Source organism: Pongo abelii, chromosome 16, assembly GCF_028885655.2.
Source record: "Pongo abelii isolate AG06213 chromosome 16, NHGRI_mPonAbe1-v2.0_pri, whole genome shotgun sequence".
Classification (NCBI taxonomy): Eukaryota; Metazoa; Chordata; class Mammalia; order Primates; family Hominidae; genus Pongo; species Pongo abelii.
Window position 1 is genome coordinate 71,344,598 of NC_072001.2, and position 13,229 is coordinate 71,357,826.

Below are 13,229 nucleotides of genomic sequence, written 5' to 3' on the forward strand. Positions count from 1 at the left end.
CTCAACAGGCTCCATGAGGTAAGAAGTGGGAATCCAGCTTGTGTGAGGCCCCTGAGGCTTTGAGGAGTGAAATGGTTTGCCCAAAGTCACAGTGGAAGCAGCAGAGCCAGGACTGGAACCCAGGCCAGACTCCAAACCGTAGGCTCCTTCCATGCTGGAAAGGGCCGGACTCATGGTAGTTCATAAAATCAATACAAATCTTTTATTAAAGATCTGCCCATACCATGGCTGAAATCATCTATTATTGTTGCTAGCCTCTCCTCTGTAGTTGGGTAACGTCTTGCCACTGTGTTTGCCATCTCCCCCAAGTGAAAAGAATACTTTTTTGAAAAAAATGAATCGCTCCATGTTTTCAGGCCCAGGGGAGGCTCTTGAATTCTCCTCCTTCAATAGTCCCGTCCAGGAAGGGTGATCTTGTGAATAAATTCATCATACTTCACTTTGCCATTGGGTTCGATATCTGCTTCCCTGAAGAGATCATCCACTGCAATAAATCACATTTAATATTTCAGTTTGGCTTTAGTGTTCCATTATAAAACAAACAGTGAGTTCTTTGGGGACTGGAGCTCCCCTAAGGTCTTCCCTGAGCGTGCAGTTGACTATTCCTATAGACCAGGAAGTAAACCAGTGAACAGAAAGGGATAACCCACCCCTGCACTCCTGAGACCCTGATTCCATTTTGAGCTAATCGGGCTTTCTGCAGGGGCAGGGGCAGGGGCAGGGAGTAGAGAGGTGTACTGGTAAGGATTCGGTCACTGATGCCACCGTGTGCTTTTTTTTTTTTTTTTGAAACAGTTTCGCTCTTGTTGCCCAGGCTGGAGTGCAGTGGCACAATCTCAGCTCACTGCAACCTCCGCCTCCCAGGTTCAAGCGATTCTCCAGCCTCAGGCTCCCGAGTAACTGGGATTACAGGCATGTGCCACCACGCCCAGCTAATTTTTGTATTTTTAGTAGAGACGGGGTTTCCCCGTGTTGGCCAGGCTGGTCTTGAACTCCTGACCTCAGGTGATCCACCTGCCTCAGCCTCCCAAAGTGCTGGGATTACAGGCATGAGCCACTGTGCCTGGCCCACCCTGTGCTTTTATTTTTATTTTTTCATGAAAATATGACCCCTGTGCCTGTATTTCTAGAATCCTTTGGCCTGGAGTTTTTACCTTCCACAGCTCAGCCTGCAGACAGAGCGAACATCCTCCACAGGCCCAGGCTTCGGCCTGCTCCTCACTTGCCTGCTTTCTCCCCCTAAGCCGGTGCTCCTCACCACCTCTGCCCCCACCCCAAGAGAGGACTTGGTGACAAGCACTGTCTGCTACCATCACCTCTAAAAAAAAAAAAAAAAAAAAAAAGTATGTTTGGGGGATGGGGTTTTTATGAGAGAAAAATAAATCCAACTCTGTTGAGAGCTCACAGCATACAAAACTGCCATTGTTCTCCATCACTCCAAAAAAAAAAAATCACTTCATTTGCTTGTTTCTTCTGGTTCTGGATTCCTGGAATAAAATAATAGCTTGTCCCAGGCGTTGGCAAGAGCCATTTCAGCTTGTATTCTCCACAATGGCCTCTTGGGGCCAACCTACCATGGCTCTTTAGCCCGTCCTCATCTCACTGCCCTGTGTCAACTTCCCAGGCCTGGACACCTTCCACACACACACCTCCGGTCAGTTAGAAAATATCCTGTGATTCTCTGCTTAACTATCCTTCTCTAAAGTATAATCACCGTGCCTTGGCCTAAGCTGATTGATAGTAGTTCTGAGTATTGGGAGAATGTTGAGGACACTGTAATTCATCTCATTTTGTGGAGAAGCTTCCACAATCAGCCAGGTAGCTAAAACCATCCTGGGGGACAGGCCAACATCAGCTCCAGGGCCAGTCACTGCAGCCTCTTCCCATCTGGGCGAGGGACAGCACTTAGCCAGGTGCCAAGTCTGAGGACACCTGAGTAGAATAGCCTTCCACTCCATCTCACTTCAAAGACCCATAGAAAGCCAAAGTGCTAAAGTCAGCCCGTCCCAGGCCTCAGGAGAAGGCTTCACCCACAGCCGTTCCAAGGATGCTTTTTAATCCAACTGAAAATTGTCTTTTGATCACCCAGAGAAAGGATTCCTGCTGCTGGTATTCTTCCCATCTCCTGTGGTAAGTGGGAGGGAAATCGGTGTCCCTGCTTGTCTGGAACACAGCAGTTTCTGTGAAACAGTCCTCTGCTGGTTATGAGATGTATGTGAGTCTGGGGCCATGGCATTGCTTAGGACAGAGATCATTAACCACAAAAAGAAGGCCCTGCTCCCTCTGCTGACTCCACCTGCTGCCTGGAGGGCCGGGCAGTGTCCTGGGGGGAGTCTGGGAGGGAAGGATGACCCATGTCTTCCCTATCCATGTGAAAACAGCCACGAGAGGTGAGCCTGGAAAAGCTGGGTATGGAGATCCAGCCTGCTGTTGGGCAATTATTTATTTATTTATTTATGGAGATAAAGTCTCATTCTGTCACCCAAGCTGGAGTGTAGTGGTGCAAGCTCGGCTCACTGCAACCTCTGCCTCCCGGATTCAAGCGATTCTCCTGCCTCAGCCTCCCGAGTAGCTGGGGCTACAGGCGCCCGCCACCACGCCTGGCTAATTTTTATATGTCAGGCAATTTTTAAACTCTCTGCACTGTGCCTTAATGGCAGTAGCTAAAATCTGAGCAGAGTGATTTGTAGAGTGGTAGCTCAGAGGGACCTGAGGGGTCACCTACTGTACCCTCATTTCCAACAAGGAAAATGAGGTGGGAGAAAGGTTAGGAGACTCGCCTGAGGTCTCCCGGCACCCAGGATTCAAGCCACAACCTCAAACCCCTCCTCCAGTGGTTTATTGTGATTTAACCAGAGACAGAAAGTCCGTCATTTTGAAGCCTCTTTCCAGCACCGACTTGTGGCCAAGCCCAGCTCTCCTGTCCCAACCACAGGCAAGCAGGGCAGCCTAACTAGAAACCCCAGGCTCTAAGGTCGGGGTCCCAGGCCTCGGGCAGAGGCAGAGCCGGCTGGCTGCTGCGAACATGGCAGGGCTAGGCAGGAGGGTCCGCAGGCTGGAAGAACAAAGGCTGCAAATGGCCCAGCGTGGGGATCCCCTTGATAGGGTACAAAGGGCTTTCCTAGAAGACCCCAGGCCTCGTCCTGCTCTGAGGCAGGAAGGCCTGCTAGGCTGCAGGAAGGTGCAAGGCAAAGACCCCTTCTCATGGGGCTCTGGAACCAGGAACTCTGCCTGTCTCCAACTGTCCTGGCAAAGTTCCCTGTGGAGCCCCCTTCTGGAAGAGCTTAGAGCAGCCTGAGTTGGAAAGGGAGCAAAGCAGCACCTCAATTAGGAAACTCTACCTCAGCAGCAACTGCAGAGACTGCTGTGATGGGAAGGGCAGGGATGTCTAGACCTGCCTTCACTCCTGCGCCGCCGCTTGGGAGCCACTCACTCCCCAGGCACTTGTGCTCCCAGGGGTGTCATATGCACTAGATGAAGCCCCACAGTGAGAGCTTAAATACAGGGGGAGACCAGACTGCACGCTCCAGCTGCCCTGCCCTGTGGGGTCCGAGCTGGGTTTCCCCTAGGCTGTCCCTTCACCCTGGCAGACTTCTCCTTGTGCTCCTCCAGGCTCTCTGGTTCTTCCCCAGGCTCCAGTCCAGCACCCACCTAGTGTGGCATCTGCTCACAGTCTCCTGCGCATGCATCAACAGAGGTGGTCTGTACCACCTGGTGGCATCAGCCAGGTTTTGGTGCCCTCCTTCCAACTCCCTAGCCCCTCCGACTGTTGGGAGACAGGACCCAGGCTGTTACCTTCCTTGTGGGTGAGCTTCTCCCCCAGACTCGTGAGTTTTGACCGCAGGTCGGATGCCATGATGTAACCTTTCTTCTCCTTGTCCGCCATCAACATGGCTAGAAGAATTTCTTTCTTTGGGTCTTCTTGTTTTATTTGCATGTGCATAATGGTCAGAAAAGTGGAGAAATCCAGCTCTCCATTTCCGTCTAGGAAACCCACAAACACAGCAGAGTGAGCAGAGGGAAAAAGACTCCTAGGAAGCCAGCTGGCCTCCTGCTGGACCTGCACAGCCGGTTCAAGGGCAACTGACCAGGGAATGCCAGGATGTGGCAGTGGTCACAGTGAAGAGGATGCATCCCCTCCCACCGAGTTCTCATGACGGGCCCCTCACTGGACTGGACATTCTTCATTTCAGCAGCGTCCTCAGTGATGATGCTTATCATCACCCCAAAGCTCAAGAAAGTGGGTTCCCATCCACAGATGGAGGACTGGGCTCCTCTGCTCCCTTCTAGCACTTCCCTCCTGCCCTGAACTGGAGGGAAACAGGTCCATGTGTGCATTCCACCTTTGACAACCACCACAGCACATCTACCAGGATGGATCAGCGCCCCCACCTGGGGCCTCAAGCCTCAGTCCCAGGCTGGGCTGCTCACCTGCCTTCCCCTCACTGCAGTCTCCATCCCAGCCCCTCCTCCACACGCCCTGGCCCGGATATAACTGCAGGAAATCAAAACTTCCCCTCACTACAACTTCCTGTTTGGAGGGAACAGAAATCAAGGAAACTACCACCCCTTTGCAGCTGGACTTGGGAGATCTCAGGTATCAGACCACTGAGCAACCCACCGCCAGGCTGCAGGCCTTCAGAGGCCCACCTGGGCCCCAGGGCGGGCTCCCAGCGCAACTGCAGGCATCCTCTAGTGGGGCCTCCGGTAACCCTAGCAGATGGTGGTGACCCCCCTGAGATGAGGAAGCTGGGGGCCTGAGACTGAGCAGCAGCCTATGGGCTCCGGGTCAAGTGCTGTTCCCAGCGGACGCCCTTCCCCTGTGCCAGTCCCTCCTTCCTGAGTGTCCAGCCCCCAATGCAAACAGCAACCCCAGCCTCTGAAACTACTTTTTTTCTTAGAAAAAACACAACAAAACATAAAACTTGTTTCTGATTATGAAAAGCTGTATATGTTCTCATTGTTGAAAATACAGGAAACAACAATAAAAGGAATAAAAATCACCCGTAATCCCATCACCAGAGAGAACCACTTGGTAACATCTTGGATGGGTTTTCTTTCAGCATTTTTTTCTAGCAATAGTTTTTAGGTCAGTCTTTGATATCAGAAGAATTGGGTTCTAATCCTGATGCCATCATTGGCTCAAGAACTTAATGGCTGTAAACCTTGATCTTTGCTTGTAAAATGGAGTTAGGAGAAAGCTGGGCGCAGTGGCTCAGGCCTCTAACCCCAGCACTTTGGGAGGCCGAGGCAGGCGGATCACCTGAGGTCAGGAGTTCGAGACCAGCCTGGCCAACATGGCAAAACCCCATCTCTACTAAAAATACAAAAATTAGCCAGGCGTGGTGGCAGGCACCTGTAATCCCAGCTACTTGGGAGGCTGAGGCAGGAGAATCACTTGAACCTGGGAGGCCAAGATCTCACCACTGCACTTCAGCTTCTCGGTGACAGAGTGAGACTCTCCCCCCCCCCAAAAAAAATAATAATAAGGTTAGGAGAATGCCTACTTCATAGGGTTTTTGCAGCTAAGCACATGACAAATACTCAACAAAGGGAAATGTTTCTATAAAACAACATGGGATCGCTGTCAGCGCGATTTTTCCCTGGGTTTGATAAGTCTGTTGGAACGCCTAGATCCCGAGGTCTGTGAGATGGGGTATCACTGGTTGCTATGAGGATTCCAGGAGGCCCAAGTGAGGCATGGCACTCCTGGTCTGGGGCTGCCACAGCTGGGTCCCCAGGAGGCCTCCCTGCCACCTGCCCCTCAAACTGCTGACCTTTTCACACCTCTACTGTCTGCACCCACCTGCTGGGCCCCTCCCCTCTCCCCGTTGTTCCCACCACCACTCACCTATCCCGTGGGTCTGCAGGTGCCGCTGCACCTCCCCTGGCGTCGGGCTGGCCCCCAGGCACCTCATGGCCACCATGAGGTCGGTGGCCTTTATCTTCCCCCTTTGCTGCTTGTCATACAGGGAGAAGCATTCCTTGTACTCTGCACACAGCCCAGAGGGAGGGTCAGCAGCGTCTGGTCACTCTCCACCCATGCCGCCCTCCCTGTCCTCAGTCTCTTCTCCCTCTTTTCTCTTCCCCTTCCTTTTGCCTACTCCCTCCATCCCTCTCTTCCCTCCCAAGGGTGCTAGATACAGCAAATGAAAATACAGGACTGCCAAGTTAAACTGAATTCAGATAAACATTGAATATACTTTTATTGTATGCCCCAAATTTTGCATAGGACGTATACTTCTATTGGAAAAGTATTTGTTGTTTGTCTGAAATTCTAATTTAACTGGGTGTCCTGTATTTTATCTGGCTCCCCTTCCCTTTCTCCCTACTCTCTTCCTTCCTTCTCCCTCCCCCTCACCCCCCTAATCCACAGGACTAGAACTCCCAGGACAGTGCCCCTCCAGGGTCCACAGGGGAGAGCAGGAACCCACAGCAAGGCGTCCAGACCCCCAGGGGACCTCTGCAAACACAACTTTTCTGGACAATGGGAATAATAAGGCCTCAGGATTACTGTGAGAGCCAGAAATCCCAGGAGGCCTGACAGAGAGTGGCCCTCATATGGTGATATTATCATCATCATCAGAGCTGGGGCATTTCTGAGCCTATTGCCCCTGCCCTGGCCTCCAGGCTGCTGAGCCCTCAAGCTGTCCTTGGACTTGGGCCCTGGTCCTATTCTTAGAGACTTCAAAGGGTCCTGCTGGGAAATTCTCCCAGGGTCTGAAGCCCTTTCTCCTTCGGTACTTGGTGGAGGTGGAAGGCAGCCGGAGCTAAGGCTCCCCTAAACGCACAGTCTCCAGGGCTGACACAGCTGTCCCACAGACTCCCAGCCTGACACAGCCATCCCACGGGCTCCCCGCCCTGGGAGGCCCAGGAAGGCCAGCTGGGAGTTTGGGAAAAGCCCCTGGACCGCACTGACTGAGCATCTGATTTAGGAGTAGGTGGGGCTGCCATCAGGACAGGCAGATTCTCGTCCAGCCCCGACGAGGCACCTGGGCCTGTGGGTGGAGCCGTGGAAACCCAGTGGCCTGGCGCTGGCCCTCCCAGGCTGGGGCTCAGGGCTCTGTTCTCTCTCCTGCTTCTCACACCACCCAGGTAGGTCCTTAGAGGCCTGGACAATAGCCCCTTAACTGATGACAGCAACAATGACAGTTCACATTGCTGAGCACTCCACCCCCAGGCCCTCGCTTCATCCCCACAACCCTGTGATACGCCCCCTCATATTCTCATGGGCGGACAGGGCATTGAGGGCTGGAACACTGAGAGCCTGGCTGTGGGCAGCTCTGCCCACCAGGCCACACTGCCTTCAGTTCCAGGGCAGACACCACTGAGTACAGCAGGGTTAGGGAGAGAATGCAGAAGGAGCCCCTCAAATCCCCAGCCCAGACCAGGGGTCCCTTCATATTCCCTAATGAAGGCACTCAGGCCTCCCTGGTAGGATTTCAGGGGGGTCACTAAAGACAGGCAGATCGCCATGTACCATTTAGAGACAAATTCATGGCCTTTGTGGAGAGACTGAGAGGAAACCCCCAGCCCCGCACACCTGCCCTTTCGGAACATTCCAGAGCCTGAGCTTCCGAAGGGGCAAACCAAAGACAGGACCAGGTGGCAGGGGCCGAAGAGGCCCAGGGGAAGCAGGGCCAGAGCCTGGCCTAAGACACCAGCTTTGATTCCCATAAAACCCAATTGCCTGCAAGAGGGCCCAGTGCCAGAGGGGACAGTGCCATCACCTCACGTCAGGGGGACAGAGAGAGGGCTGCCCCAATCACAGAGCTTAACCTTAGCACTACAGGGGTGCCCCTGGGGACCTCTCATGGCCACCCTCACCTTGTCTTTCTGTCTGGGTTTGCCCTTGGGTGAGGCCCACTGCTGTCCCTGCCTGACCTGTGCTGGAAGGTGCTCATCGCACCCTTGGGGTCCAGAATCAGCCTGGATCTGCAGATGGGGGCACTTCACCACTCCCCGACAAGCCCTGTCAGTCACTGGGGGCCTGTGGTCCTTGCCAGCAGCAGGGCCAGGGCTCAAATAGAGGCCCACATCACACCTTCACATCAGATACGTGCTGTCTCCCTGCCTCAGACACCTTTAAAGACCTGGAAGGCCAGATCTGAACTTGGAATTCCTGCACTGGAACAAGACAACAGGGTGCTGGAGACCCAGCTGGGCTTCTCGCTGGCCCCTTCCTCCACCATCTCTCCACTCTCCCTCCTCACCTCCCGGCTGTCCTTCCTGCTTTTTCTCCTGCCAGGTCGGCCCTCTAACATACTAGCACATATATTTCACCACGTTCCCCTCCCTCAATGGTGACGCCCCCGTGAGGAAGGGATTTTCGTCTTTGTGTTCACTGTTGTATGTAGCTCTAGTGCCTGGAACGGGGCTGGCACAAAGAAAGGACACAAACATTTGTTGAATGAAAGGATTAATTGGGTTAAATGAATTGGATTAAAAATCCCCTTTAAGTCTTCTCTTTGAAAATGCAAATCCCCCAGGACAAGAAAGAGACCTGTGCAAGGCCTAGGATAACACCAGCTGTGCTGGATGTTTAACCACCAGCTCTGATCATAAATGTACTTGTGTCCTCTGCACTGTACAAACATAAAGGATGTGTAGCACACAATTTACAAATAATACGGAAATGCACACTATTCTTTATTATAAATTCTATCTAGGGCTGGGTGCAGTGGCTCACGCCTGTAATCCCAGCACTTTGGGAGGGTGAGACAGGAGTATCGCTTGGGCCCAGGAGTTCAAGACCAGCCTGGACAATATAGTAAGACCTCATGTCTACAAAATATTTACCAACATTTTGTGTGTGGTGGTGCATGCCTGTAGTCCCAGCTACTCAGGAGACAGAGGTAGGAGAATCCCTTGAGTCTGGGTGGTGAAGGTTGAAATGAGCAGAGATCATGCCATTGCACAGAGCAAGACTCTGTCTCAAATAAATAAATAAATTCCATCTAGCCACTTGATTACCACAAACGAGTTTTGCCAACTTTTTTTTTTTTTTTTTTTTGAGAGAGTTTTGCTCTTGTTGCCCAGGCTAGAGTGCAATGGCACAATTTCGGCTCACTGCAGCCTCCACCTCCCAGGTTCAAGTGGTTCTCCTGCCTCAGCCTCCCAAGAAGCTGGGATTATAGGCATGTGCCACCATGACCGGCTTTTTTTTTTTTTTTTTTGAGACAGAGTCTTGTTCTTGTCACCCAGGCTGGAGTGTAGTGGCTCAATCTCGGCTCACTGCAACCTCCGCCTCCTGGGTTCAAGTGATTCTCCTGCCTCAGCCTTCTGAGTAGCTGGGATTACAGGCGCCTGCCACCACGCCAGGCTAATTTTTGTACTCTTAGTAGAGATAGGGTTTCACCATGTTGGCTAGGCTGGTCTGGAACTCCTGACCTCAGGTGATCTGCCTCCCTTGGTCTCTCAAAGTGCTGGGATTACAGGCATGAGCCACTGCACCTGGCTAGTTTTCTATTTTTATTACAGATGGGGTTTCACCATGTTGGCCAGGCTGGTTTCAAACCCCTGACATCAGGTGATCCACCCGCCTCGGCCTCCCAAAGTGCTGGGATTACAAACGTGAGCCACTGCACTCGGCCCAAGTTTTGCCAACTCTTATATCCATTGCCAACCTATAGTTTCGATTCAACCATGATTTGACAAATGAAGCTGCACGCCAATGAGTGCAATTCTTTTTCCAATGAATGAATGGTCATTAAACCTGATGTGATCTACTGTTAAACTATTTCTCACCCTTGTACCAAATACATTCATTAAATTGAAACTTCTTTCAAATCTCCATCTCCACAGATCACAATAGGGCTGTCTTTTTAACTTTTTGTATAGATAGATGTAGGGATTGAAATACTGTTTGATCCTACATTATTTAATAATGGCTGGCTTTAACATCCTGCTTGCAAAATTCCTAAAACTATGGCTCTTGCTAGCTGTAGTGAGCCAGCCCCAGCCCACATGTGGGTGACACCTGGCTGTGCCTGGCCCAGCGTCCAGCACGTAACTGACATTATTCCTGTCCGTGGCTCGCAGTAGCCTGGTAAGGTGGCATATCCTACTTCACAGGTGAGAAAACCGAGGCTCAAGGGTGATTAGGCTTCAGGTCTGCTGCCTCCAAAGCTCCTGTTCTTCCCACTTCGCTAGGCCACCCCGCCCAGTCTTTCACACACTCATTAAACACTGATGGCCACTTTCTTGGTGTCAGATACTGGGATACAAAGAGAATTTACCTTCTTCCCTTCTGGGAACTTTGGCTATCCCAGGAGGGAGGGTCAGTGAGCCTCAAAACCAGGCATGGGTGGGAGGATGCTGAGGCTGAAGGCTGGACTCCAGCCCTCAGTCCACCATTCAGTATCACCGTTAGACCTGGACAAGAGGGCGCTGCCCCGGGCCCTGTGTTTTAAAAGTCCCTGCTCCTGCCCTGGCCTTCCTCTTGGGATAAAGAGTTCCAGGGTTCTATGTGGAGGTGCCCACCTGGAGCTCACAATTCCTGCCCCTCTAGACCAAGCTCGGAATACCTAGAACTCTGGAACTCCTGCCCGGGTAACCCTAACCCCACTTGGCTGGGCTCTCAGGACCCTACCCTGGATCACAAGGGCCCAAGGTGCCTGTAATTTTATCTCCAGTGGCCAGCGAAGGACTCACTGAGAAGGCGATGTTTCAGCAGAGACCTGGAGGAATGGGACGCCTCGGGGGACTCTCAGGCCCATTGACATCCACTGTTAGGACAGGTTTCAGGGTCACAACCTCAAGCAGCAGCTGGCTGTGCCTCCTGGGCCTCTCCTGCCAGGTGCAGGGGGGCTGCAGCCATGAGGCTCCCCTGGCTCAGGTTAGGGCCCCCAAGTTCTTTGTAACCCAACTCTTTGCTCTTGGCCTTCTGGAAATAGAACGCTGCACGGTGTGAAACTGAAGCCTGGTCGAGGGCTGGCAGAGTAGAGGACCCAGGGAATTAAGTGCTCACGCCCAAACCAGGCTTGATGCCAGGGCAAAGGGGGCTCAGTGGACCCTCCATTTTACAGATAGGGAGACTGAGGCCCAGAGAGTAGACGCATCCTGCCAGAGAGTGCAGACCTGGCCTCTGTTGTCTCAATTACAAAGCCCCTCCTCTTTCCCTGCTGCCAGCCATACCTTTAATGGTCTCTCCATCCCCAGTCCCCTCAGTCCCCAAATCCAACTGGTCAGGTTCTGGAGGGAAACCTAGTGAGCTGTCTTAGCGCCCTGGCTTGTAAGTCACACTGACAAGTATAAAGCCACATGTCTATTTTGGAGGCTTACCCCCAACCCCCACCCCGCCAACGGCAGCCTCCCTGCAGCTCTTGTCCCTGGGTGGGCCCAGCTCTCCCCCAGCCACCTTCCTTCCCACCAAGAAAACATGAGCAGAGCAAATTGCCTAATGAGACCCATATTTTGCTGAGTTGCTAATCAAAGAACAAACCCAACCTACCATTAATTTGGTCTTGGGAAAGAAACTTGGCCTGCAGCAGAGAAAGGAAAACAGTCAGGGGAGGGCTCCACCTGAGGCTCACGCCCCCAGCCCCGGCCAGGCCGACACAGACCCTCACTCACCATTCTGGGGCCTCGGCTGCTGCCCGTGGGCTTGCTGCTCCCAGAACTGCGTTCAGTTCCCTTTCCTCCAGCCTCAAGTCTAAAGTCTGCCAAGCTGGGTGGAGGCCCGGCCGGGTAATAAATGCTCAGCTGCCATGGAGACCGGGCCCGATGCCACCAGGGTCAGATTCCAGCTTCCTGAGCACAGCTCATGACCCGCCACCTGGGCAGGCTGGATTTTTGAGGAAATGGGGCTGCAGAAGGCTCTCCCTGGGCTCGGACTCTCTGCCTCCAGAAGCCAACGCAAAGGCACAAATGCCAGTGTTTCTTCCTGGGAGCCCTGGACTCCAGGAAGGGGTCTTCTCTCTCGCTCCTGGGACTCGGCGGGGATGCCATCAAGCCCCTACTAGAGTCGGGCACTTTACACCCTGGGTCGTATTGAAGGCTGCTCACACACCATCTTGTAGGAGGAAGGGAACCCTTCCAAGACGGCCCAACTCAGAGATGGGCACCGGGGCCCGCAGGCTTGGGGCTCGGTATTGCAGGGATACAAGCTTCGGTGCTCTCAGGCTGGGATTCAGTCCTCCCCGTCTGCTGACTTGCTGAGTGACTGGCGAGTCATTCTACCTCAGTCTGTGCCTCAGTTTCCTCACCAGCTGAATTACAGGGCAGCTGGCAAAATCAAGTGGCCAGCGCACAGCCTGTGCCAGTTCAGTTCCCACCTTCTGAGGACTTCAAGGGTGGTGGGGGGGCCTGAGCCGGGTCTCCAGCCCCACCACAGGCTCCTCGGGGGCTTGGAGTGAGGCCTCTTAGTGCCGGTTACCCTGGCCAGGAAGGCTCCCCTTTTCTTCCTTCCCTACCTCTCTCCACCCTCAGCCCCACCCCTTCTGCAGAAGCTGCTGACGCTCCCAAGTCTTCAGGAGTTCGTGCTGCTCCCCTCCCCCACATAGGAGGAAATGGGGGCAGGGTGCGAGGCTTCCGACTTCTTCCCCTTGAGATCCCATTTCCCTGTTTGGGGTGTGAGGCTTTTGTCCACAGCTGAGTCTATGAGGCTCTACAAGTAGGTGTGGCCTACAAGTAGGTGTGGCTGCACAGGTGTGCCCTACACAAGGGCCCCCAGCCCAGGTGCGAGTGGTTGCTGGCCAGGGGCTGCACTGCCAATAGGAAGGGGGGCATCGTGCCACTTTGCACACAGGCGCATGGACGGAAGGGGCTGCCTGTGCCCCACTCTCCCCTCCCCGCTCCTTTCCTGACCGCCTCTGTGTGGAAAGTGTGCTTTTCCCCCAAATCACATCCCCAGAATCGCTTTACACCCGTTTCTAGACCCAGAGAATTTTAGCTGGGGACTCCGACTCCTCCCTGTCAGAATTTGAGGCTCCCCCTCCCAAACCCCGGGGCAGGGATAAGAAGAGGGAAGGCTGCCTCTGTGCAGAGGATGGAGAGAAGGACATCAAGGAGTCACTTGGGACTCTGGAAGCCTGAAGGCGGCCAGGCCAACACGCTCCCTCTGAATCCCCTTGCCTGTGGGAAGGGGCTCCAGGAGAGATGAGGTGCCTCCTTGGAGTTAGGCCAGTGTGTGCTGGGGTGCCCCGGCAAACTCCCTCCTTATGTGTGTAGGTGTCTCCAGGGGGGTGACGCACAGATGGAAAACACCAGCGTGGGGCAATGGCTGCGTG

At 53.5% G+C, this 13,229-nt stretch overlaps 1 protein-coding gene across 5 annotated transcripts; it reads right to left on the minus strand.

Annotated features, from left to right (window-relative positions):
• Positions 1-179: 179 nt before the first annotated feature.
• Positions 180-13,223, minus strand: CALML4 (calmodulin like 4). 5 transcript variants are annotated; one of them, XM_063716202.1, is made up of 5 exons: positions 11,575-13,223; positions 11,453-11,483; positions 5,852-5,992; positions 3,796-3,984; positions 180-484 (listed from the first exon to the last, which is right to left on the minus strand). In XM_063716202.1, exons 1-5 carry the CDS (start codon positions 11,575-11,577, stop codon positions 387-389), a joined length of 462 nt encoding a protein of 153 aa, XP_063572272.1. In that variant the 5' UTR covers positions 11,578-13,223; the 3' UTR covers positions 180-386. The 5 variants fall into 5 exon arrangements, with proteins under 5 accessions (XP_063572272.1, XP_063572274.1, XP_063572273.1 ...); XM_063716204.1 differs by lacking the exon at positions 11,453-11,483; XM_063716203.1 differs by lacking the exons at positions 11,453-11,483; positions 11,575-13,223 and adding an exon at positions 8,214-11,446.
• Positions 13,224-13,229: the final 6 nt, after the last annotated feature.

Excerpts from the sequence above, each read along its gene's own strand:
- CALML4 (XM_063716202.1), bottom strand. Across the intron at positions 5,993-11,452 it reads TTCCCAAGACCAAATTAATG|AGTACAAGGAATGCTTCTCC; the intron begins GTAGGTTGGGTT and ends GGCTGTGTGCAG. Across the intron at positions 3,985-5,851 it reads CCTGCAGACCCACGGGATAG|ACGGAAATGGAGAGCTGGAT; the intron begins GTGAGTGGTGGT and ends TGGGTTTCCTAG.